The sequence below is a fragment of the Rhinichthys klamathensis genome, unplaced genomic scaffold (genome assembly GCF_029890125.1).
Source record: "Rhinichthys klamathensis goyatoka isolate OS25496 unplaced genomic scaffold, OSU_Roscu_1.1 h1tg000803l_1, whole genome shotgun sequence".
Classification (NCBI taxonomy): domain Eukaryota; kingdom Metazoa; phylum Chordata; class Actinopteri; order Cypriniformes; family Leuciscidae; genus Rhinichthys; species Rhinichthys klamathensis.
Window position 1 is genome coordinate 271271 of NW_026607195.1, and position 24614 is coordinate 295884.

General features: G+C 38.4%; 1 protein-coding gene across 2 annotated transcripts in view; it reads right to left on the minus strand.

Moving 5' to 3' along the window:
* Positions 1 to 24614, minus strand: part of slc8a4b (solute carrier family 8 member 4b) — an 88901-nt gene that overhangs the window by 18128 nt on the left and 46159 nt on the right. For both annotated transcript variants that reach the window (XM_056243545.1, XM_056243546.1), the window contains 2 exons: positions 23541 to 23804; positions 22869 to 23353 (listed from right to left, as the gene is read on the minus strand). In XM_056243545.1, the coding sequence (XP_056099520.1) occupies positions 22869 to 23353; positions 23541 to 23804 (749 nt within the window). The remainder of the gene's footprint in view (positions 1 to 22868; positions 23354 to 23540; positions 23805 to 24614) is intronic.

The window sequence follows — 24614 nt, forward strand, 5'->3', positions numbered from 1 at the left end:
CCCCAATTTTTTTGGGTGTTCATATACCAAGTACCAAAAAAGTCACCAAGTTTCGGACCATTCCGATGAAGCTACAATTTTTTACATTTTTTTTAAAAACGCTTCGGGACATTTTTGTCCCGAAGTACCCCAGAGGGTTAAAAAGTGGTTGTTCTGTGTCCCGAATTCCTGAGAAGAGTAATTTTGAGTTTGTTTTCAGTAAAAGAACTGCTTGCAAATAGATCCAGCACTTTTATTTCCATTTTTATTGCAACCATTGTCACCTGACAAATGAGTTTGTTTGCATTTTCAACCTGCTTTGTATTGTTACGATGTCGGTAGTATATGTAAGTGAATGTTTACTTGTTATCTATTAGGGGTGTAACGGTTCACAAAATTCACGGTTCGGTTCGATACGATACACTTGTGTCACGGTTCGGTTCGGTACGATTCGGTACGTTTCCGATACAGCAAAAAGAAAGAAATGCCAGAGAAATTTCCTTGATTTAATTTTTTTAATTATATTTTTATTAAAACTAACATCATAAAGTATGATATTTTTTAACTTTGAGCAATGAGCTATACTTGACTTTTCTTAGGAGCTTATAAAACAAAACAGCTCCTTGGACAAAATGAAATGTAATATTGTAGTAGCTATAAACAAAGGTTTATTTTAGTTCAGATTAACATTTGAGGGCAGCAATTGTATTCATAATGTCAAAATAAAACCGACAAGATGTTACTTGAAAGCATTATAGCCTACTATTCCTGCCAAACTTCCATGGTTACATTTAGTACTGTTACTACAGTAAATCCATGGTGTTGCTGATCTGTGGACACTGGATAGTTCATTCATGGCACAATGTTTCTTTCTGGTTTCCACGTCAGCGCTGTTTGATCTGTTAATAACGGAGAAATGTGTGTTTCTCATTAGATCTCGCAGCGATGTTATTACTTCAGTGGCGAATTCAAATGCTTTCTTTACTGGATTTCGCTGTGTAGTAACAGTGCTGATGATTAAGATCGGCTCGCGCTGCATTGGTCCAAACTGAAAAACGGTCCGTCAACCACACAATAACGAGTAGCTCAGTTTCGTTCCACTTACATTACATTTGCCATTTGATGTTGGGCAATGTTGTGGTCACGCCAGCGTCTCTTACGTTATGAGCGCGCTTGCAACGCGTGACGCGCCTACATTTTGGTCGGCAGGAAAAATGGTCCAACCATTTGTTTAAGTTTAAGTTCGGTTCAAAAATGTGTACCGAAAACCGAACCAAAAGCCTCGTACCGAACGGTTCAATACGAATACGTGTATCGTTACACCCCTATTATCTATGTAACATGGACTGAGAAATTTACATTTATTTGTCAGCAAAAGTCCAACTTTTGACAACGCCAGGGCTTTCGTGAAAACTACAGATTATACTTCCCCGCCCACATACAAGTCGGATGACAGAGGGCTAACAAAACAGTTCTTGTAAGGGTAGGTGTATCAATGAAAATTGTATTGTGCTACGTCTACTCGATAAATGGAACACTATGACAAAAGCTTTTTGACCATGTATGCAAAGTTTTGCTTCAGGGGATTGGGAGGAAATGACAGGGCAGCAGTTTCTTTCAGTTTTTCCCCCCTGTTTGGTCTAAAACACTGTTCATAGTCATTCTTCACTGGAAACCGAAATTAGATCACTCCCGCAAAACATTTAATCTTTGAGTGTTCGCACCAGGGAACAATACCAGTCGACACCATTATGAGTAAACGTTTTGGTAAGTGTCCAGAGTCACTCAGAGCAGACTGGTGCGAGTAGCCTTGGTTGGCAACATGGCCAGTGCATTTTGGGTGTTAATGTTTTCTTACCTATTTAGCAAAAGGGAAGTTTTTCCCTGTTTTCTCTGGTCAGGTAGCATCAGTTAAGCGTCTGTTTGTTCAGCAAAACACAACGTGTGCTTGAGAGAGAGACATGAGGTCGTGCAGCTTTATATATCATAGATGTGATGCATCCAGGCAGGGCAATGGGACTGAGATATTCATCATTTATGAGTCGGTCATGTTCTCCAAATTTCACCACCTGCTCCCCGCTCTAAACACACACACACACACACACACACACACACACACGCGCACGCACACACACAGCAGACACTGAAACCAGGGCAGAGCTGCTCGAGGCAGTCCACGCACATGCGCTCTCCTCCCTCATGATGAATGTGACACATCTTGGGTGGAGTAATTGATCAAAAAGTGTCAGCAATGTAGATTTAGGCAGTTGCATTCAGTCATAATTTAAATTGCATTCAAGTCTGTTTTCTGCTTTCTGCACGTGTTTCTGACGCTCCCTGAATAACAGCTTTCTAATTAAAGAACAATGACGAGCAACTTATGGCTGGCACGGACAGTGTCTCTGAATATTGCACTAATGTTGAGGAACTAGTAAGCTTATGAGACAGAGGCATGATTCTCAACCTTGCCTGTCAGTATGTCTGCTACAAGCCTAAAATATCAAAATATCAAAAATGAAATAAAATTATGTGTATGTGTACTAGTGATGTACTAAAGTCTAATAATTTTTTTGCGAACTGGTTCTTTCGGACAGTTCGTTTCAATTAACTGGTTCAAAAAATTAGGCATTGGTCCCTTACATTATCAAACAATGATGTCACTACGCATTGCTTTTATAACAACTCATTAAATTTTCAGAAATAATAACACTGAAACCGTTAAATGTAATCTTTAGCAAATCTCAAACGTGAGTATTCATTTCTCATATATACTACATCAGGGGTTCTCAGCTTTCCTGCAGAGCTTAGCCCCAACACTAATCAAACACACCTGAACAAGCTAATCAAGGTCTTCAATCTTCAATCAAAAGGCTGTTTCTCAATTCCAAGAATGCAACGTTCTCGTGGAGACCCGTCTTGACAGGCAACCTTGAAAGAATGAACCCGGAAGGATGCAAGGACACAGAACGCATCCTTGTTGCTCAACTGACCATCCCAGCATATTACAAGTAGCGACCAATGCACAATAAATACAATATAACAGCACAAACAAATGTCATCATGACCTATTAAAACATTTCTTTCATTTTGTTATAGACATTATTTTCAGATTACCATGTGTATTTGTGAAAATGAGTATGTATGTTTAATGTTACCTTTGCTTTGTCAACGTTAAGATTCTTTTTCTTTTATTCTTTTACGAAGTTTACTTTTATACACTTAAAATTGGGCCAATTTAGTCCCAAGTACTGAAACAGTACACTTACAAGTACATATACTACTAGTACATTGATAATAGTATACTTACTTCATAAAGTTATTAAGTTATTCAATAAAATTAACTAATTTTTGTATTTCATTACAGCCTAGACATCATTGAATTTCTGTCATAATTGACAGCATTTTACAGCATTTTATTGTGTTAAAGATTAGCCGATAGGCTGTCGATTGCTTAAATAATCAGTTGTTTACCCACAAAAGCAGATTATTCAATGTAGTTAAGCCTCTCAACCATTGATATCCATTAAAAAAAGCCTCTGGTCTAATTTCCTGCGCACCGCAGCTTTACGTTTTTTTGTTTGTTTTTGTTTTGCTAATCTTGAAGGCTTGCCTTAAAGCAGATTTGCTAGAAAGTTACAGGCAGGTGAGTATGGTCAGGGTTGGAGCTAAACTCTAAGAAAGTGAATCTAGAGGCCCAGAGTTGAGAATACCCCTGTACTACATTTTAATGTTGTGCCTAATGTAGCATTTAAAACAAGTGATTTTAGTGTAGGGATCAAAACAGAGGTGAAACATGAGAGAATTTTCAGAAGTTAAATACATGTAGGACAAACAAAAGAACGTGTTGCATAAGCTTGTTTTGAGCAAAAAAAAAAAAAAAATTAATGGCACCTCTCTAACCACAAAGTGTCTAGGATAAAGGCCTAATTTTTCAGAAAATGTAAATGTGAGGCAGAAAGATTGAGAAGCTTACTGCAACGTGGTGTAAAAAAGAGACAGGTCCTTGAGATGATCCATTTGATTGACGAAGTCAAGCGGTTGTTACTGAGGAAGGTAGACATGTTTCTGAATATCCCAACTTTCAAAGAGATTGTCAGGAAGTTATTACCTGTTTGGGATGTGTTGACAACGAAGAAAAGGTAAGAGAGAAGACCAGGAGAAATTATAGAGGCTGTAGGTATTTGCTTTGAATCAGTTGGAGACAGTGGGCACGTCTTCGAAGTTCTTGAAAAGGATGAGAAGTTAGATAATACATTAAACTGGTTTAAGAGCCCAGCTCAAACCAGTCCAAATATTCTCTACCTTCTCATTCATGTTCAAGTGTTGCTTATAGAAGTGTCTAGCAAAGGATAGATGAGATTGTTCTTTAGCAAGGGTGGATAAGTCTTCTGGAATTAGGCATGCAACAGACAGGGATCAAGATAGGAGCATCTTATGTCTGGTAGTGGGCCGAACAGAGAGCATTACATAATTTGCTGTACAGACACTCGTCGGATCTTTCAACATCTGCCCTCACACGCTGTTTCTGTCTTCTGGAGATAGACTCCTTTGTCTTTGTCTGAATGATCCTACGCTCAACATAGAGGAGGATGAAAACAGCAACAGCACAGATTAACAGAGTAAATATACTGATGACGATTAACAGATGATTTATTAGAGGGTGTGGAGGAAATTGGATTATTAGACAAATTACTACAATGATACACCCTCGCAGTCCTTAGTTAGCAGACGGAGTGATAACACTTAGAGAAAACTATAATAGTCACTACTGTCAATACTGCAATTTACTAATGATTCTAAACAACATACAGTCAGGTACTGTATACTTATTACAGGGACAGATCCTCTGTAGCAGCCTGGCGATTATGCAATGATAATTGTTCATGCAGGTTTCAATCTACAGTGTTTCACCTACTCTAACCCAGCAGTGAGAAGAGGCCACATTATACACACCCCTACACTTTAGACTTTATGAAACTGTAGCTATGGACTGTTCCACTAATGTTTTGGACTAATATGGAGCAAAACATCTGCATTGCTGGGAAAAGATGTCAAAATATATGTCGGTGAAGGCTGGCTTTCTCTGTCCGCGCTTTAGGTGTGTGGGTCACACTACACTTTTTGTTCCATTCACTTCCATTCATAGGCATGTGAATGCTGGAGACTGGAAATGCAAGCTCATGAGAAGAAGATTCACATTTAGCTGTGTTCCAAAGGTCAAATATGGTGAACTATGACTTGCGGATTACATTTTGAAATTGCACACAAAAAATGATAAGTTCACACTTACATATCATTAGATGGAGTAAAGCTTTATGCGTATTTGACGTGCTGTCCGGGGGGAGGGCTCCGAGTTCGGAATTTGGCCCAAACCCAGAGTATTAAAAATAGTATTAAATAAAACATAATTTGTCTTATTATATAGATTAATATTTTCATATTTGGCTGCTACAAATTAAAGTACATGAGATGTGAATGAAAAGCTTGCATGGATGTTTTATGGAACTTGGATGTTGTGAAACAAGTGGGACAAAATAATAGAATGGTGACAGAAGGAGAAGCCAACCCCAATGAGAAAACTTATGGGGCTAAGGAGCTTTAGAAGGCTGATCCGCCAATCTGCCGGGCACACTGTGAATGGATGAGAACTGTGGGTACACCAACTACTGCAAAAAATGGTTGAGACTTTTCTCTTTGCCAGCAGGGATTTCAGGTCTGATGAAACTTCGGCTCAATCTACTGTTATTTGGGATAAGGATGTTGACTGGAGTGCATGGAATGATGGCTGTAAAGAGACAACAGACAGTGCTGGAAAGCTGGAGAGCCAGTTGGATGTGATGTTCCCACTCCAAAAGACCTTTAGTAACAGCGAAGCCTGCTGTGAACGCTAGGACGAGTGGGATGACAAATATGCTATTCTTTGATGATAAGCTGGAAAGCAGGTCAAAGGAAAGAAAGGCAGTAAAGAAACACAACAGGCTCATAAGTCATCTGGACCCATGTACATGAACGACAAGATGGACACACAAGGTTTCCTTTGCCACCTCTAATGGCCGCCAGCATGCCATTGCCACCTTTGAACGCTGAGACGAGTGGGATGACATATGCTGTTTGCTCCTACAATGAGGAAATAAAGAAGACGGGAAAGAAACCCCACATCTTTGAGCGCTGGGATGAGTGGAGTGATATAACCGACTGAGACACAGAGAAGATACAGAGAAGAGAAGATACAGCAAAGATTGACTTGTCCCTTTCAGTGTCTATGGTGGTTATGGCCCTGCCTCAGAGAAACCTAATCTGTAAAACTTCTACAGTAAAAAACTGTTAATTGGTTAACTGTAAGTTACCTTACCATATACAGTGTAGAATTGTAAATGTGTTAATACTGTATTATATTGTATCTGAATTTCCTGTGAAAAACAAGAAAAAAAGGACATTCTCATAACACATCACGCATTGTTATATTTGATATACATAAATGTGTCTCTTCCTACTTTTGTAATCAGTAACATTATGGTGTGTTGTGTTATGTTTTATGTTATTTTAGTATTGCGTGTTACCCTGAAGGTGTTTTTTTTTTTGCTGTCATTTTGTCTGTTTATATGTTATTTGAGTATTGACCATGTTTTATAGACAGGCCACTTACAATGAACTCTGATTCATTATGAGGCTGTTTTAAACTACCTATGCTAAGTTGAAAAAAAAAAAAAAAACTACAGGCACCAATATGCTATACCTGAAACACTGTCACAGTTCATAAATAAAGTACTGCTGGCATTCCATGTGACATAAAAAAAAGAATTAAAACAATAGGAATAAACTCCTTCCTTTAATTATTTGCATAATGTTATAATTATATCACTTATATAATGTTTTTTTTTTTTTGTGAGTTTCATGATGCACAAGTCTAGAGAACATGACCTTCAGTAACAAAGATCCTAAACACTCCTAAAAACTACAGATCTCAATGCCATCTGAATTATTACGTGAAATAGATTGAATTTGCTAAAATAAATGTAACTCAAAAGTAATTTCAAAATCCAATCCTGTCCGAAAGTGCTATTGTGAGATTGAGAACTGAATTGAATCATCTTTCTCAAAGCTACAACAGAAATTTTTTCTCATTCTCTCCTTCTCTCTTGTGGTTTTCTAAGATCTTCATATTAAATCAAACCTGCGAAAGCTTTAACAGGTTTGATAACCACATAATCACAGCTGTTTCTTTCTCACACACCTAAACATAGACAGATGGTGTGACTCTTTCGATATCTCAGTCTATGCGGAAATTGAAATATCTCGATATTCCAATCCCACAGCAAGAGAAACAAAGATAAATAGATGAATTGGCCTCGATAGCAGCAAAGTATTGCCCCCTCCCTCTTTTTCATTAAACTTTCCATCTTTTATGTGGAAAAAATAGTTTTCCACCCGCTCATTTGGCATCTATCACATCCCGGTTCTTTTTTCTGCTCTCATGTATGTTTTAACATCCTCACATCAGTCTTTCTCCTCTTCTCTCCTGCCATCATTACCTATTTAGTATACTTTGAACATTAAAGCTCGTTAACGGGCACTTTTCACAAGTTGAAGGTGACTCTGTGATTGGATGAGGTTAATGGGATGACATGCCAGCTGCTTCCAGTCAACATCTTATGGGAAACATGCCAGCTCATGGAGCCAATGTTTGGCACTAGCAGCTGTTTTCCTGCATGTCTCTATGCGTCTTCCTCTTTCTGTTATCTTAAGTCTAAGACATGACAACCAATGGCATTTGGTGTTGTGTGATGTCAAACATGGTGCGACATGTCTGGCCAATTAGCAGTACTCAATTCAAAGTACTGGTACTTCTATAACAAACTTTCTACAATATCGGCATTACCAAGTCCTGGCTCAATTCAATCCACACACTCTGACTGAGAGGTGGCTGCATTCACACACTTGTATGCCCCTTGTGCTAATGTGGCTGCATGCCGGTCAAATTGTCCATCTTGGGAAGATATTAATGTAAACTCCATTGTTTTGGGCCAGTCCATAGTGTTTTCGAATGGGAGCAGTGAGAACTTTATTCAAAATGTATCTTTCTGTGTTTCACTGAAATAAAGAAAGTCATATGGGTTTATAACACGAGGGAGAGTAAATGATGACAGAATTTTGATGAACTTCCACTGTAATATTTACTCTGAAATATATTCTCTACCAACTTTTTTTAGTCTGTTGACTTGATCTCTGCATTACAATCTTCCTCCAAATCCCCCAAAAACATTCTTTCAGCATCTCTTCCTTAAACAGTTTGACTGGTAGGCCTACTTAGCATACTGATAAATAACTCTTCAGTTCAGCAGACAGTGTTTTTTTTTCTTTCACTTTTTGTTATCTCACTGTGCTCGCTCTCTCATTGTTGCACCTCTTCCCATGTCTACTTCGGTCTGACATCTCCCATAAACATAGAACAGCACACACAAGCACACAATGTCACTTCAAGTTAATCGTCAGGAAACGCCTCAACGAGTTGTCTCTGCAGTGCTAATTAAACCACTTCCAATTTAAGAGTGTATGATTTAGATGACAAACAGTAAAGGGGGAGGGGGGGGGGGGAACTAACTAAGGGAAGGGCATCATCTAAATTCAAACAGAGCAAAGTTAAACAGCATACGTTCTGAGTTTTGTTGTATAATCACAAACCCACTATCAAAATGAAAAACAAAGCAAACTGAGTAATGAGACTAATCCTAAATCATGCTCAAAATATGCAAACATTAATCCAGCAAACAAAGGTCCAGATTAGAGATAATAAACGGTCAGGATGAGACTTTCAGGGGGGAGATAAGACCTTAAAAAGCCAGAATGTAAAAGAGGTCATTACATACCATGAACTAAATGAGGTGTTAGATGAGAGCAGGGGTGTTGAAGGAACATTAATGCTCGGCATTCAGGGAAGCCACTATAATGTCGCCTTATTGGCTGCATCTTAAGTGGGTGTGATATACGCACAGGGCTAAAAGCTTTGTTTAAGCAAAGAATGAAATATTCCCTTGATAACTGAACATTTGCTGCATTGTTTTATCTAAAAGTAAAAGAATGTCAATTTTTCAGTGTGTGAGTGAGCAGTGTCGACATTTTCAGTGTGTGAGTGAGCAGACAAGGAATGAGCAGAGAAAGAAAGGTGACAGAAATAAAAGGAAGAGAGAAAAGAAAGTTGCTATAGATCACTGACAGAGCTTTAGGTTGACCACCACAGGTCTGATCCCACTTATAATTACAGACAGACAGGGAAGCAGAGATTGAGTTGGCGTTTAATAACACTGGAGTGTAATATATTTTAATTAGGTTCAACCTGTCAAAGCCGATAGCCTCGCAGGTAGCACTCCGACAAATAGCATGCCTGCGTTGCCGGTGGTTTTCTCTCCTTTTTGCCAATCGAAACGCAGATTGAACATGTTCAATTTGCTGGGTCATGGAATGTCTGAGAAGTGACTAACTGTAATCTGGTGATTGTCCGCATTGGTCGGCGCGGTGTGAATTGGCCTTAACACGATCACGCAGCAACATTAACTAGTTTTCTGTAATTTAATGGCAAGATAATGTAACACAAAGTATAGTCCGATGTATAAATGTACATGTTTAAAAAAAAAATGAAAGAAACACGTTTGCAATTTACTATGTTAACTGAATAACTGTGGAAACACGTCATCACAGTCTGTGAAAAGGGTGCTAATGTGGTGCTCAAGTGACATTTCTGATTATTATTAATGTTGAAAACAATTGTGCTACTTAATATTTTTACAAAACCGTGATACATTTTTTCATAATTGTTTGATTAATAAAACGTATTACAAAAGTCTTTACTGTCACTTTTGATCAATTTGTCCTTTCTGAATAAAATGATAAATACCGGTATATTTTAAAGATCGATTGACTTTCATTGATGTCACCATTATGTTCTGTTACATTATCATGGACTTTTAGTTTGTTTTCATTCACGTAATTTGTTCCTTTGTTCAGTTTTCCCGCTCCTCATTTGTGTTCTTGGTTCCAGCTGTGTTCTATTAATTATCCTCGTTTGTGTTTGCTATATAAGTTGATCCCTCACATTCATTTTCTGTTCGGCCTACATTCACATTTAGTGTGTGTTGCGCTGCCTGTTTGATGCTTGATCTTTATTAAACTCCGTGTTGGAACAAATCTCCTTTGTGTGCCTTCCTGCAACCGCCCGTGACAATTGTATGGTCAGTTTGTGTGTTTTTGTGTTAAATTAAGATTAAACAAGGAAAGACAGAGAGTAAGAGGAAGAAAGGCCTCTCTCAACTGGCTGCATTTCTTTTCATATTCGAAGTACAATCACCATTATTGAGCTATAGATTTAAATGTATTTTCCGTGTTTCCGTCTCAACATAAACCAAATTAGTTTTTTGCATTTACTTTAACAAATTGGCACAGGACTCACTGCGATGGCAACGTGCCGTGGTTTGTCTTGCTTCCATCACTTAAAAGTACACAATGAATCAAATCACAAAGCACTTTAATTTAGATGCATTTCAAAACAGCCCTATCAAAGTTTTAGTGTATTGTATGCCATTTATACTCATAAACTTAATGCAGCCAAGGACTTTACTGGCATGCGTGCTGCTGGTGTCATGCATAATAATAGATGCAGAGTTGGGAAGGAGGCCTTGGCTCTCCACAGAGGCTCCAGGGGCCCGAGAGCTCTTATCAAGGCTTGGACATCAGGCCTGCAGTCTCCCTCTGCCTGGACATCTGCCCTCTAATTAAAGAGCTCCGTAATGTGTGTATGTGGATACAGGCTATATAGGCTATGGCATGCTGGGGGGATTCCTGCGAAATGGCCCAGAACAAATGAGTAGATAACAATATCTGACACACAGATGCTTAAAGCTAAATGTAGCAAGCATCACACTGCGACAATATATAATCAAGTTTCCCTTCATTGCTATGACATACACTAGCTGTACATAACTATGTATAGGCCTGTTATTAACACCTTGCTCGAAAATGCTCATAGTTGACAGAAAATCATCAAGATAAAGTTTAGTTTGTGGCTGTTTTAGTCTTGTTTGCTTACTGTTTAATGTTTAAAGCACGTTCGCATGGCAGAAACAGTGCTGGTCACAGGATAAGGTTAACAGTGCTTTCTCAAAAATAATACTGCTGATATACACTCACCGGCCACTTTATTAGGTACCCCATGCTAGTAACGGGTTGGACCCCCTTTTGCCTTCAGAACTGCCTCAATTCTTCGTGGCATAGATTCAACAAGGTGCTGGAAGCATTCCTCAGGGAGTTTGGTCCATATTGACATGATGGCATCACACAGTTGCCGCAGATTTGTCGGCTGCACATCCATGATGCGAATCTCCCGTTCCACCACATCCCAAAGATGCTCTATTGGGTTGAGATCTGGTGACTGTGGAGGCCATTTTAGTACAGTGAACTCATTGTCATGTTCAAGAAACCAATTTGAAATGATTAGAGCTTTGTGACATGGTGGAAGTAGCCATCAGAGGATGGGTACATGGTGGCCATAAAGGGATGGACATGGTCAGAAACAATGCTCAGGTAGGCCGTGGCATTTAAACGATGCCCAATTTGCACTAAGGGGCCTAAAGTGTGCCAGGAAAACATCCCCCACACCATTACACCACCACCACCAGCCTGCACAGTGGTAACAAGGCATGATGGTTCCATGTTCTCATTCTGTTTACGCCAAATTCTGACTCTAACATCTGAATGTCTCAACAGAAATCGAGACTCATCAGACCAGGCAACATTTTTCCAGTCTTCAACTGTTCAATTTTGGTGAGCTCTTGCAAATTGTAGCCTCTTTTTCCTATTTGTAGTGGAGATGAGTGGTACCCGGTGGAGTCTTCTGCTGTTGTAGCCCATCCGCCTCAAGGTTGTGCGTGTTGTGGCTTCACAAATGTTTTGCTGCATACCTCGGTTGTAACGAGTGGTTATTTCAGTCACTGTTGCCCTTCTATCAGCTCGAACCAGTCTGGCCATTCTCCTCTGACCTCTGGCATTAACAAGGCATTTCCGCCCACAGAACTGCCGCTCACTGGATGTTTTTTCTTTTTCGGACCATTCTCTGTAAACCCTAGAGATGGTTGTGCGTGAAAATCCCAGTAGATTAGCAGTTTCTGAAATACTCAGACCAGCCCTTCTGGCACCAACAATCATGCCACGTTCAAAGTCACTCAAATCACCTTTCTTCCCCATACTGATGCTCGGTTTGAACTGCAGGAGATTGTCTTGACCATGTCTACATGCCTAAATGCACTGAGTTGCCGCCATGTGATTGGCTGCTTAGAAATTAAGTGTTAACGAGCAGTTGGACAGGTGTACCTAATAAAGTGGCCGGTGAGTGTAGAGATGCATAGAAGAAGCACGGAAATTTGAGCACACTTTCATCAAAGGTCTGATTTTTACACATTTAGTAGCTCACCTTGAAAAACGATTTTTTTTTTAACCCTGTAAGATCTATTTTCTTGAAATGGAACAGTTTATTGAAACTTTAGACAAAATATTTTTAAAAATCTAAAAAAAACTGCCTTTGTGTTTTTTTGTTGAGTATTTGATACATCAGACTTGTATGCCTCATACAGTTTGATTTATAATGACATAGAGCTCATATTCGAGGAGGGGAAAAAATACCTCAATTTTATTTAGAGGCCCAAACTGAGCAAAAATATGCAATTTGGTGGAGTTGCTGATATTTATATAGCCAAAATGTAAGAAATGTTTATAGCTTGTAATGTAAATCAATGATATCTTTGTACCAGTTTAGCAGACTACATAAAATGCAATAATCAAACATTCCTCAAAAACATGTAAATCTCAGTTGCTTCAGTCCAGTAGGTCGTCTTCTTGAAATATTACTTACAATAAAAAAAAAGTTATTCTTACATTTACTTCATAAATAAATAAAGATTTCACAGCAAAAAGACACATGGACCATGACCTAAAAGGGGGTAATTTTAGAATTATATTAAAAGGTAAAAAAAGTATATAAAAAGTATAAACTATCTTTTTTTACATGTTTTTCAGCAAAGTTATGATCATGTTGATAATTCAGAGGCTTTTAATCAAATATCTGATGATCAAATATGCTTTTTTGTAGGGTTACTTTTTATTTGAGTGAACTATCCCTTTAAAGATCACAGATGCACAGCCTTAACAGTAAAGCGCATGTGGCTTTGTCTGCAGAACACAGGTTATTTTACATAGCACCTTGAAGTGAAGAGCAATTACTCTGCAAAATTTAAGTGGCTTATGACACATGTTTTCACAAGTCAGACCATTTTACTGTTTCTCTGGCTATATCAATCATACACACACTCATGCTCACATGTTATTATGCTATGCAGTCCTATTGCAATGTTCCTAATTACAAACAAGGAACACAATTTTCTTTCAGGTTAAGGCAATTACAGCTTTTGCATCTAAATCCAAACTATCTTCAAAGCACGACTGGAGGAAACTCAGCAGACCTCTGTATTTTTCAGTAATGTGGTTTTACATGTAGCCGGTGGTAGAATGAGGTTAGGGCAGGGTAAACCCATGGTAAAATTAGTGACAGGCACACTGATGATAAGGCTCTGTTGCAGTGTAAAGAGTTGAATGCCCACACACACATACTAAGAAGCAGAATTTCCATGTTGACAATTATACAGCTATGATTTACACTATAGTATATTTTCATTACTTTGCATCTAGCCTATGCATGCCAATGTTTTGTTCATAACAATTAGTGTTTATTATTACATAATTTTCTATGATGACTGTCCATCACAGTTTTCCTGAATTGCTAAAACACTAAACCCCATTCTCTGAACCAAATTCTCAATAGTCTAAACCAATTTGTCGAATAAATCACTCTTTCTGTAAAACATTAAACAAGTTCAGGTGGTTAAAACACCCTTTGCTAATCTCACGCACTCTTTTTTCAAAACTCTAAACACATTCTCACTCACTAAAACACATTTTGCACTGTGATGCACTTGTTTCAAAATGCTAAACACAGGTAGGCAAAAGTTAAACACAACTGCAACACAGTTGTCACCGTTTACACACAACAACTCAAAATTGTTCAAACTTATTTCTAATGATGTGAGCAAACCAACTGTACATAATACAAGTCAGTTCAGAGTCCCACAATTTACTCAAAATGTTGCTCTGAATGTTGATACCAACAATGGATGGAAACAATATAAGAGGGAGAGGAGGAAAAGTATGTGTAAGAGGTGGTGAACAAGCAGGAAGAGGTTGAGGACGAGGAAGAGCAAGGTGTGGAGAATGTTGTCATGGCTGACTCTGCTTTATGGGTTTTCCCTTCGCCTGCAGAGATGACATAGTCTGAGATGTGGAGAAACTCCTCCGGCCGGACCAAAAGGAAGACATGATGCTGAAGCAGAATCAATCTCTCTCACTGACCTTGATTTTACAGTTGCACAACTCTTCTGAGTGTACTTTACTGTAACATGCTTTTCATTGAGAGTTTTTTACTGTAACCTTTTTGGCTTTTGTAGTTGGGTCACTGTATTTTCACAGTATGCAAGTGGTGAATATACAGACATTCGATAGGCCTACTATTCAATATTCAGTACAATACTACACTTGCAGTGGATACAGTATACAATTTATTCACCTTACTACTGTAAGTTGTCATTATACTTTTTTACGTAATTGCAAAATTTGTTTACTTTGTTACAATATACTTTTTTTATACGGGGTTTATGTAAATTTTAGGGTTCATGATGTCACTAACCCGGGGGGGGGGGGGGATGTCATGTAGTCCCTACCAGCCGTTTGTTGTAGTCCTTAAAAAGCGATTTCTTTAAAAGAAAATATCTCCCTTTGCTTTGAACTTTGAGGGTCATAACTTTGCAGATGTTGTTTATGCTCAAACAGCAACATTACACACTAACTAAAGTTAGAAAAGTGAAATCATATTAAACCACCCCTTTAAGCAGTTACATTTTGTATTTGATGAAACTCTCTTTTTCACATACACACACAGAGCTCCAGAGATACCTGACCTGACACTGAGAGACAGACATTGAGAGTGAGTTGAGACTGTTTTTCTCTTATGTCTTTCTTTGTTATATTTACCAAAGGTTATGATCAGAGTTTGCCCTAGCAAGCCCAAGGTTGCAATTCATGTAAAAAACAGCAGGAATATAGCAAATAGTAAAATAAACTACAAAGAGATCTGAGAGTAGATGTTGGAAACTGCAGATTGTTCAAAGGTACAGAGTTACTCTTCAAAAAATCAGTGCATGTTCACATGAAATCTGGTCAACAGAAAAGGAAAAATCTGTCATCATTCACTCTCCATCATCGTTCCAAACCTGTATGACAGACTAGGCTGTCAAGCTCTAAAAATTACAAACAGCACCATGAAATTACAAAAGCAGTCCATATGACTATATGACCAAATGGTTATTTTTTAAAGGGGTCCTATTATGCCCTTTTATGAAGTCTTGATTTTGTTTTTGGGGTGTACTAGAATATGTTTTCATGCTTGATTTTTCAAAATACGCATTATTTTTCACATATTTTTCCCACGCCGATTTCGATGAAGCCCCTCCTTCCGAAATTTGCAGTGATTGGTTAGCTAGCCTAGTGTATTGTGATTGGCAGCGCTTTAGCGTGTGTTCGGGAAATGTCCCGCCCCTCCATAACTGCGAGTTCTTTTCTAGTGTAAATATTGAGGCGTAAATTTCAAACCAATTCGAGCCCGATTCAGACCCTGACAATGTTAACGAACAAGCGGATCGGACAGAACGGATTTCATGCACGGACTTCAGAATACTGCACTTCACAGATTTCACTGGACGTTTCAATCCACCATTTAATTGTGATATTTGTCGGAAAATTATGGAAATACAAACAATAATCGATCACAAAAACAATGTTTAACTTTCCTAAAGAGCGGTGAACCATGAACCATCTTACAAAAGTGAGAGCTTACAAAAGCAACAGAAAACAAGCTGTTTTCCATAAAATGTGCAAGGCAGAGGTAAACGTTGGGGTTATAATGTTCAGGAAAAGTGTTTCAAATCAATTTTAACCACTCTCGTCTGCCTTAGGAAGGTCAAACAAATGGGTTTTGGAAAAGTTGTTGTCTTCGCAAGTGTTGCCGTCAGTATTATTATTTTCTTCACACAAAGCTACCATATGACTTTAAACTACTTGGAATGCAGTGCACAAGTTACATGGACTTGACTTGACTGACTACTGGCCCCTGGTCACCACTGCAACATGGCATGACAGCATTGTATGTTAATATGTTATATATGTTATATGTATAACATTTTGAGTGAACTATCCCTTTAACATTACATTTTATTGTTTTGTCTCTTAATAAAGAATATCCATTTTGCTTTCTGTGAATTGAGTTTTTTAAGTTTAATGTATTTTCAGAAAGTGTAAATGCTGAGCAGGTTTTTAAACAGTCTGAGTCTGCCTATACAGAAACTGCTCATGAATCTGAAAAGTGATCTACTTTTACTTTGCCCACAAACTCTAATATGAGCGATTTCATGCTGTGGTCCACTTGGAACACATATCTAGTGCTCACAGTATTCTGGGTCACCCTAGGGAAAGGCCTAATGCAGGATCCCATGTCACAGGAGAGAGGCAAAAGAACATTTGATATGACAAGGAACACAGAGGGGTTGAAGAATTAGAAAAAGTCAGCGAAGAAAACAAAAGATTTGAAATTGAGAATTGAAAGGACAGAATCAAATTTTGTGCCTGAAATATAGAAGCTGTGCAAACACAGCAAAGGGAAATCTTATTAGAAAGACAGATTGAGCGTAAAATGATAGGAATACAAGAGACAGGATGGCGAGACAGTTCATATGCGAGTACGCGTATGAGAGCGCTTCTCATCATCTCATAAATCCTTCATGAAATATGAGCAATAAATCAGTGTGAAAGCGATGGAATGACATCAAGGCACAGCCCTCGATATATCGTAGCATGAAGATAACAGGCAAAGACACATTCATATACATACAAACTAATGCCCCAGACCTCCTTGCCTGTCTTCATCTCATCCGTGTCTCCTCTGTACTTCATTTATAGTGTGTTGCCACCTCTTCACCCGTCCACTGGTCTCTATGTTTATGTCAAGCTCAGGGCGCTGCACTGAGTTCCACTGGGGCCAGACAAATATTAACCTACCCACCTCTCTCTCACACACAGTCCTGCACACACACAGACACATACACACATTTATATTTTATATTACACTGAAAAATATTGGTGTAGGATTTACTCTGAAATAAAATTCACTCAGAAATTGCTAGTACATTTCTCGAAAAATTACAAAGAAATGGCAAATAACACATTGAATTAAACGTGAATTTTGAAGAGGAAAGACTGAAACAGTATTTTACTTTAATAATCTTTGTTTTATTTACAACTTCTCTCAAAGAGATTCATTAAAGCTGCCGTCGGCAACATTTTTTTATCATATTCAATGAAATCTGACTATAATCCGACAGAACAACATAAATAAAGTGGTTTTAGAAAAAAACCCGAGCTTCTAACCTGGAGCGTGTTATTTGTTTTGCAAAAATCCACCGCTCCCGGATCATCGGGTCCAATCAGCGCAGGGGGGTGTGAGATCTGACTGTCAATCACAGGTCGAGCACACGCCACCCCTCGCGCACGTTACAATCACATGCACACGCCGGAAGTTCGCGCAGTAACGAAGAGTGATGGCGGATATATCTCGCTTTCAAAACACTAACAAATCAAGTAAGCTCATTTAGAGTATAAATGACGTTAGCAATTGCAATCTATCGGTAGATTAGCCAGGGCAGCATACCTCCAAATACTCCATGGTGTTGATGGATGCTGATGAGACGGGCGTGTTCACAGATAATCTGGTGCACACGACGAGCACGAACTCGGTGGGAGGGTATCCGTTGATAGTGGGGGAGGGGCATGAGAGTTGTATTAAAATTTTTGCCTAAGTCCACTCAATCTGCCAGACTTGCCGACTGCAGCTTTAAATGAATGATGATGGATGAATGGAAGGCTGGGAGACAGAACTGAGAAAGGGTAGTAAACTGACGAAATGACGAGAGACAGAGAGTGAAACCCTGTTGGAAAACCCAGATAAATGGTTTCTAGCTGGTCATTTGCTGGTCAACAGACGCTCAATCTACAAGACTACCAGCAGGTGGACTTGGTTTCAACATGATAGACGATCTTGCTCAGGATAGTTAGGACTATAGGCCATCTCACACCAGCAAACACAAATAAAGGCCCGTTCACACCAAGAATGATAACTATAAAGATAACTATAGCGTCCACACATAGCGGACGATTCGTTCGGTCAGTACATAAATGCTTGAGCTTAGTACAGCAGGATGGATTCTGATTGGCTGTAAATGTTTTTACTGTTCATCAGCTGGATAAAAATCGTTCTGAAAGTGATTCCAATGATATAATTTCTCTGTGCGGTTATCGTTATAGCTCTGGTGTGAACTCTGCTATTCTTGAATTTTGAGAACGATTATAGAACTGATAGAATGATAATATGATAGAACTTTTAGAACTATATCTTTATTGTTATCTTTATAGTTATCATCCTTGGTGTGAATGGGCCTTGACATTTCCAAAAAACCCTCATGTTCTGTTTTCTAGCCATTTAAATTCTTAAATGTTTAGTTCACCCAAAAAATGAAACCCATAAATACTGAAATTATGAACCTTTCAACAGAGGGACAGAAATCTATAAGGTTTCATTCAAATATCTTCATCGAAACTTATGGGTTTGGAACAACACAAGGGTGAGTAAATGACGGCAAAAAAAGTTCAGTTTAGGGTGAAATATCCCTTTGACATTGAAGTTTTAGGTTCATGCACATGATTTTTCTCAATCTAATGAGACTTGATTATAAACTTTATAACACACACAGTTTTCCTGTAAGAATGTTACATTATTTATATTTACATTATTTATATTTACATTATGTATAGGGTCTCAGAGACCCCAGACCATTAGATAATGCAATGAGTGTTCATGTCATCTGATTCTCTGAGCGATGAACATACTAGCAGTACACTCCTATCAGTTGACTATTTTATTTAATTTTTCTAGTATGTGTTTTTGCTTGGGTCAAATTTTGCTCAACAAGATGACAACAAGTGACATTTCTCAAACCACATGCCTACTTTATCGTTAAATAGAGAGATCCAGCTTTAATAATGTCAGTCTATTGGGTTTTGATAGGTCAGATGAACTTTTGAAGGGAAAATAAGAGGTCATTTTCGAAAATTACTTTCATTATTTTTACACGAATCAATCTCAAAAGAACAAGAAGGTTAAGCTGGTATTTGACCTGGTTTTTCCAGCAGGACTGAAAGTAAGAGTGACTTGAATTGAAAAGGATAAGAGGGAGGGAAGATTGTGAGACAGGTGCCAGGGAAGTAGAGATATGAGAGGAGAGTGTATCAACACTGAAATACAGAATATTGCTGATTGTCTCCAGCCCTCCTTTGACCATTACAGACCCCATGATGTGTGAGTGTGTGTGAATTTTCTGTTTCATTTTGCTGTAGGTCTGCCTCCTGTGTGCTCCTGTTGTGAAGGCTTATTGGATAATAAATCAACAGAGACGGATTGTAACAAAAATGATACAAGCCATTCGCTTTGTCCTCTGTCTGATCTCTTCGAATTCAGACCAGGGCTCACCACCATAACCCCCCTAAGGCTTTCAAATGTTGATTTGGAGTGTTTTTTTAAAATATATTTTGGAAACTATCTATCTATCTATCTATCTATCTATCTATCTATCTATCTATCTATCTATCTATCTATCTATCTATCTATCTATCTATCTATCTATCTATCTATCTATCTATCTATCTATCTATCTATCTATCTATCTATCTATCTATCTATCTATCACAAAAAACTTTTGCTTCTGGGACTGAGGAACTATCACAGTTGTATTTATGTTAGGATCCAGATACCAAAAATAAATTAACTTACAGTATGTTCATAACTGATCTAAAAAAACATCACTAAGGCATTTCTGATCTTAGTGTAGATGATGACATATTTACTATAGACTAGGGAATGAAGCATTAGACATAAGAAAGCTTTTACGAACCTTTTTTTAACAACAGATCAACAAAAAAACAACAGCTGTAGCCTTTTATTAATATTGGAAAATCAATATGGTTACATTTAATGTAATATCCGCCTTATATTATGATCAGCCAACGACTACTGCTGTTACCTGTGGCTTGAATGACACAAATGTTATGCACAGTTGAAACTGCATTACACATTATTGCAAGCTTTCTCAATATTAAACCAACCATAATCCACAGCTTGAAGTAATTTACCAGCATTACCTTAAGGTTAAATTGGCCCACAGAAACAGGTCATCTCACAAGGACACCATATAACCCCTTTGTTAGCTGTAGACTGTCACAAACTTTACCTGAACACTTTCACCTGCTATTTTGTGTATTACAGCCTGAGGCACGTCAAACGGCCAAATCGATTGTATGTTCCCAACATGCTTAATATATATATATATAAGCATACAGTATATATATTAAGTCTCGACTGGACATCGAGTCTAGCATAGTCCCATCGAGACTAGCGTGGAATTTTCTCATTCAAAACACTACCTGCTGCTCCTCCTGATTGCTTTTAGAGGGAAAATCTGCCCATAACTGCTGGTCTAGGATCAGTTTTCTCCGTAATGATAGCATATTGTCGAAACAAATTTGGCAAATGCTCCAGTGCATATCTGTGTTTACGCTCTGAAGAGTATCAAAGGTTTCTATTTACAATATGTTTTTGCAGCGTTGAGCAACGAAGCCAATCACAGACTTATCTGTTGATTTTTTTAAACCAATGGTCAATCAGATTTCACTCACCGATCAATCCGCCTGAGTTTTTGCTAACATAGTGTAGGCGTTATGTAAATAAGAGATTCATTGTGCAGTCAGCTTCACTGATTATAACGGAACTTGCGATGAAGATGAGTGACAGCTTTTTTAGTGATTATAAAGAGACCCCCCCCCCCTCCTTAAAGGGGTCATATAATGGTACATGCACTTTTTCAAGTTGATTGTACTGAAATGTGTGTTGGCAGTGCCTGTACACAATCATCATATAATGATAAAAATCCATCCAGTGTTTTTATTTTAATCTCCTTATATGTTTTCCCCTGCCTCAAATCGAGCCGTTCGACCGTGTGACGTCACACGGTCGGACGCCCCTCCCGCGATTGTTGATTGACAGCCGGGTTTCAACACAGACCGGCCCTCGCTCGTGAGCCAGCTGTCAATCATAGTCTGCGCGGACCGGCGCGGTCATTGTTGATATGCTGGAGCACTGTCTATGAGCAGAATGGCGTCTAAGCGATTGTGGTGTTCTGTTCTTGGGTGTAATAACGAACACAGTCATTTTAATGTTCCCAAATCCGAACCGCTGAAGACGCAGTGGCTGTGTTTGTTTTCGAAGGGAATATTCCCCACGAGCAACGTCAATGCTTTCATGTTTGCGCGAATCATTTCTCAGCAGACTGCTTTATAAACGAGGGTCAGTATAAAGCTGGTTTTGCTAAGAAGCTACTCCTGAATAAAGGATTGGTACCAGCTATTCGTGTTCCTGCTGAACCTCTAGAACAACTGAAGTGAGTGTAACGTTTTATTAACCTTTATATTAATATTTATATCTTTGCAAATCGCTTGCATGCTTCACGATGAATGAGTCTAAGGTTTACACTCAGGGTACATTATGGCATGTTTTCTATGTACGACGTTCTCAATATAATTCATAATCCCACGTTTATAATGAACAACGCGTTATGGTTATTGTGTTACAAACGGTGTACGCATAGAACAGAGGGGCGGGGAGAGCAAAGCTCATGATCATTTAAAGGCATATGCACTGAAACGGCGTGCTGAAAACAGAGCTGTTTTTGACCAGGTAAAATAAGTGTTTTCTTACAATACTAATGAGAATTTTTAATTAAAGTATATTACAAACTTTTAATTTAGACCCTAAAGAATCATATTAGCTTGTACAAAATAGGCATTATATGACCCCTTTAAAATAAACTTTGCCTGAAAAATCCAAACTCGCACAATATAATAACTTTACTGTCCCTAAAAGCATTTTCACAGTGAAGGTTCACTCCAGCTGTGCAATCTAGGTCTGTTAGTACAACTTCACTTAAAATGGAATGGTGCAAATTTCAGTTGAACTAAAGCATTTACATGACATTTTAAAAAAAGTATTGTTACAGTCGGGTTTAAATCTACTTTTAAATTGCATGTTAATATACTCCAATTGACAGAACAACATTTAAAGCAACACAGAGACAGAGCATTTGGAAAATCTATGAATAGCTTACTTACAATTGTCTCTGCATACTAAACTGGGAGATTACATTATAGGCCTGTCGTAAAAATTACACACAGCAGTTTTAAATGTGTTGGCCTGCAAATGATGGAGCTTCATGGAAATTCACACAATAATGTGATTAGGATCATAATATTATGTTGTTTTCTGATGCAAATTCACACAATAATGTGATTAGGATCACAATATTATGTTGTTTTCTGAAATCTAGACAAAATGAAAACAGAGAAGACAAGAAAGTTTGAAGTCAATTTTCTGATAGAGAAGAAAATTAAAATATACTTCCTAGATCAGTGGTTCTTAAATAGTAGGTTGCTTTAACTACTGTGTGCCTAAAATAATTTTCACTGTAAAGAGTCACTAATGCGGTTCAATCTCCTGACAGAAAGAGCTAAATTAAGGCACAAACACTCAGACACACACATTCTCACACACACAAACACATTAGCTGAGAGAAACCTCTTACATTGTCTCGTCGTTCTGAAACTCCAGTTTTCCAGACACTTCCTCATAGTCCTCCCCTCCGCAAGCTGTCGCATCCACTGTATGGTACGGTACTGCCACCAGACCACGTGCTCCTGATGTCCTCTGGACCTTCACCTGCATGATGCCGATGCTTTCGCTAACTCGTATCGATTCACTCTCAAATGTAAAAATTCCTGCGTGGTCGTCATCGTAGATGGTCACGGTCGCCGTGTGGGCCTCACCAAGGGCTGCGCTAGGGGCGGGTGCTCCAGTCTCCAAAGCAATAGGATGTCCATCAGCCCACCCAACTATACGGGGATTGCTCAGGCGGACGTAGAAGTATTCATCTTCCTCAAAGATGTCATCATCAATAATGCCGACGGTGATCTCTTTAAGGTTCTCGCTAGGTTTGAAGATGAGTGTGCCCTCAGCAAATTCATAATCAGAACCGGCATTGGCTGTGCCGTCCTCTGTGCGATAATCCACCTGGAGTTTCGCATGAATAAACATTTGAAAGGATCAAAGATCTTCCTTGTTCTCATTAAATAAACAAACGAAAGAATCTGTTCCATAATTTGCATCATTTAATAGTCAAGATCAGAGAATAAGTTTAGAAGTATCTTATTCCCTAGTAAAAATGAATAAACTAAAGAGTATTTTACTTTAAACTCACCTTAACAGTACAACCGGCATCTCCTCCATGCCTTTGCACAGAAAGTTTTAAGGACCCACAGTTTTCAAAGCACTGGTAGAGGGCAGGTTCAAAGTCTATTCTTGTGACATGAGGGTCATCCTCCTGCTCTTGGGGTTCCCCACTGCTGACCACTTTACGGGCCTGATCTGCTGCGTGTTTCTTCAAAATGTTCCCAGCACCAATCATCATCCTTGTCGCCTGAATGCGGTAGAAGGCTCTGCTCTTCTGCTGCTGTACCAGAACCTGCAAAGGTAAGTTTGGGTAAGTTTGTTTTATCCTGCAGTTAAGTTTCAGGCTGCTTTCTCAAGCTGTAAAACAACTATTTTAAATTTGCAGCATGTAAATTCCGCACCACAATCAGCACTAAAAAGAATTTTCAAAAATAATCACTGTTTTCGAAAAGGTTTGCCAAACAATTCCCTAGTCTTGCACTGTTTAGACAAACAGCTGGTGTCGCCACCAAACTCACACCATTGATAAGCGATTGGGAGTCAATGAGTAGCCTAAAGAACCAATAAGCAACCGTTTTCATTTGACTATCCGACTAATGTGCAGTGTGCACACATGCTACAACCACATTATCCAGATCTGGTGCGATTTCAGTTGAAATAAAGCATTTACTTGACATTTAAAAAAAAATTATTAAACGTATTTAAAAAGTAGGCTATTGTTATAGTCCAGTTGACAGCTAAGAGTCAAAGTGCATGTACACATAAAATAAACAGAACAATGTTTAAAATAGCACAAGACAGTGTTTATAGTTTTGGGGAAATCTATGAATGGTTTACTTACAAATGTCTACTAAACTAGGAGAGTACTTTAATATTATAAAAATATAAAATACACACAGCAGTTTAAAATGAACAGGCCTGCAAAGAATAGAACGTCATACAACTTTAGATTAGATCTATTTAGAGTTGAATAGAGATTAATGCAAATTTTCACAAATCCTGGGCAAATTCTGTAATATTCACACAACAATAATTTGTTTAGGATCAAAATTTCATGTTGTTTTGTAATATCTCAAAGCACGTCTGTAGATTACCTTCAAAC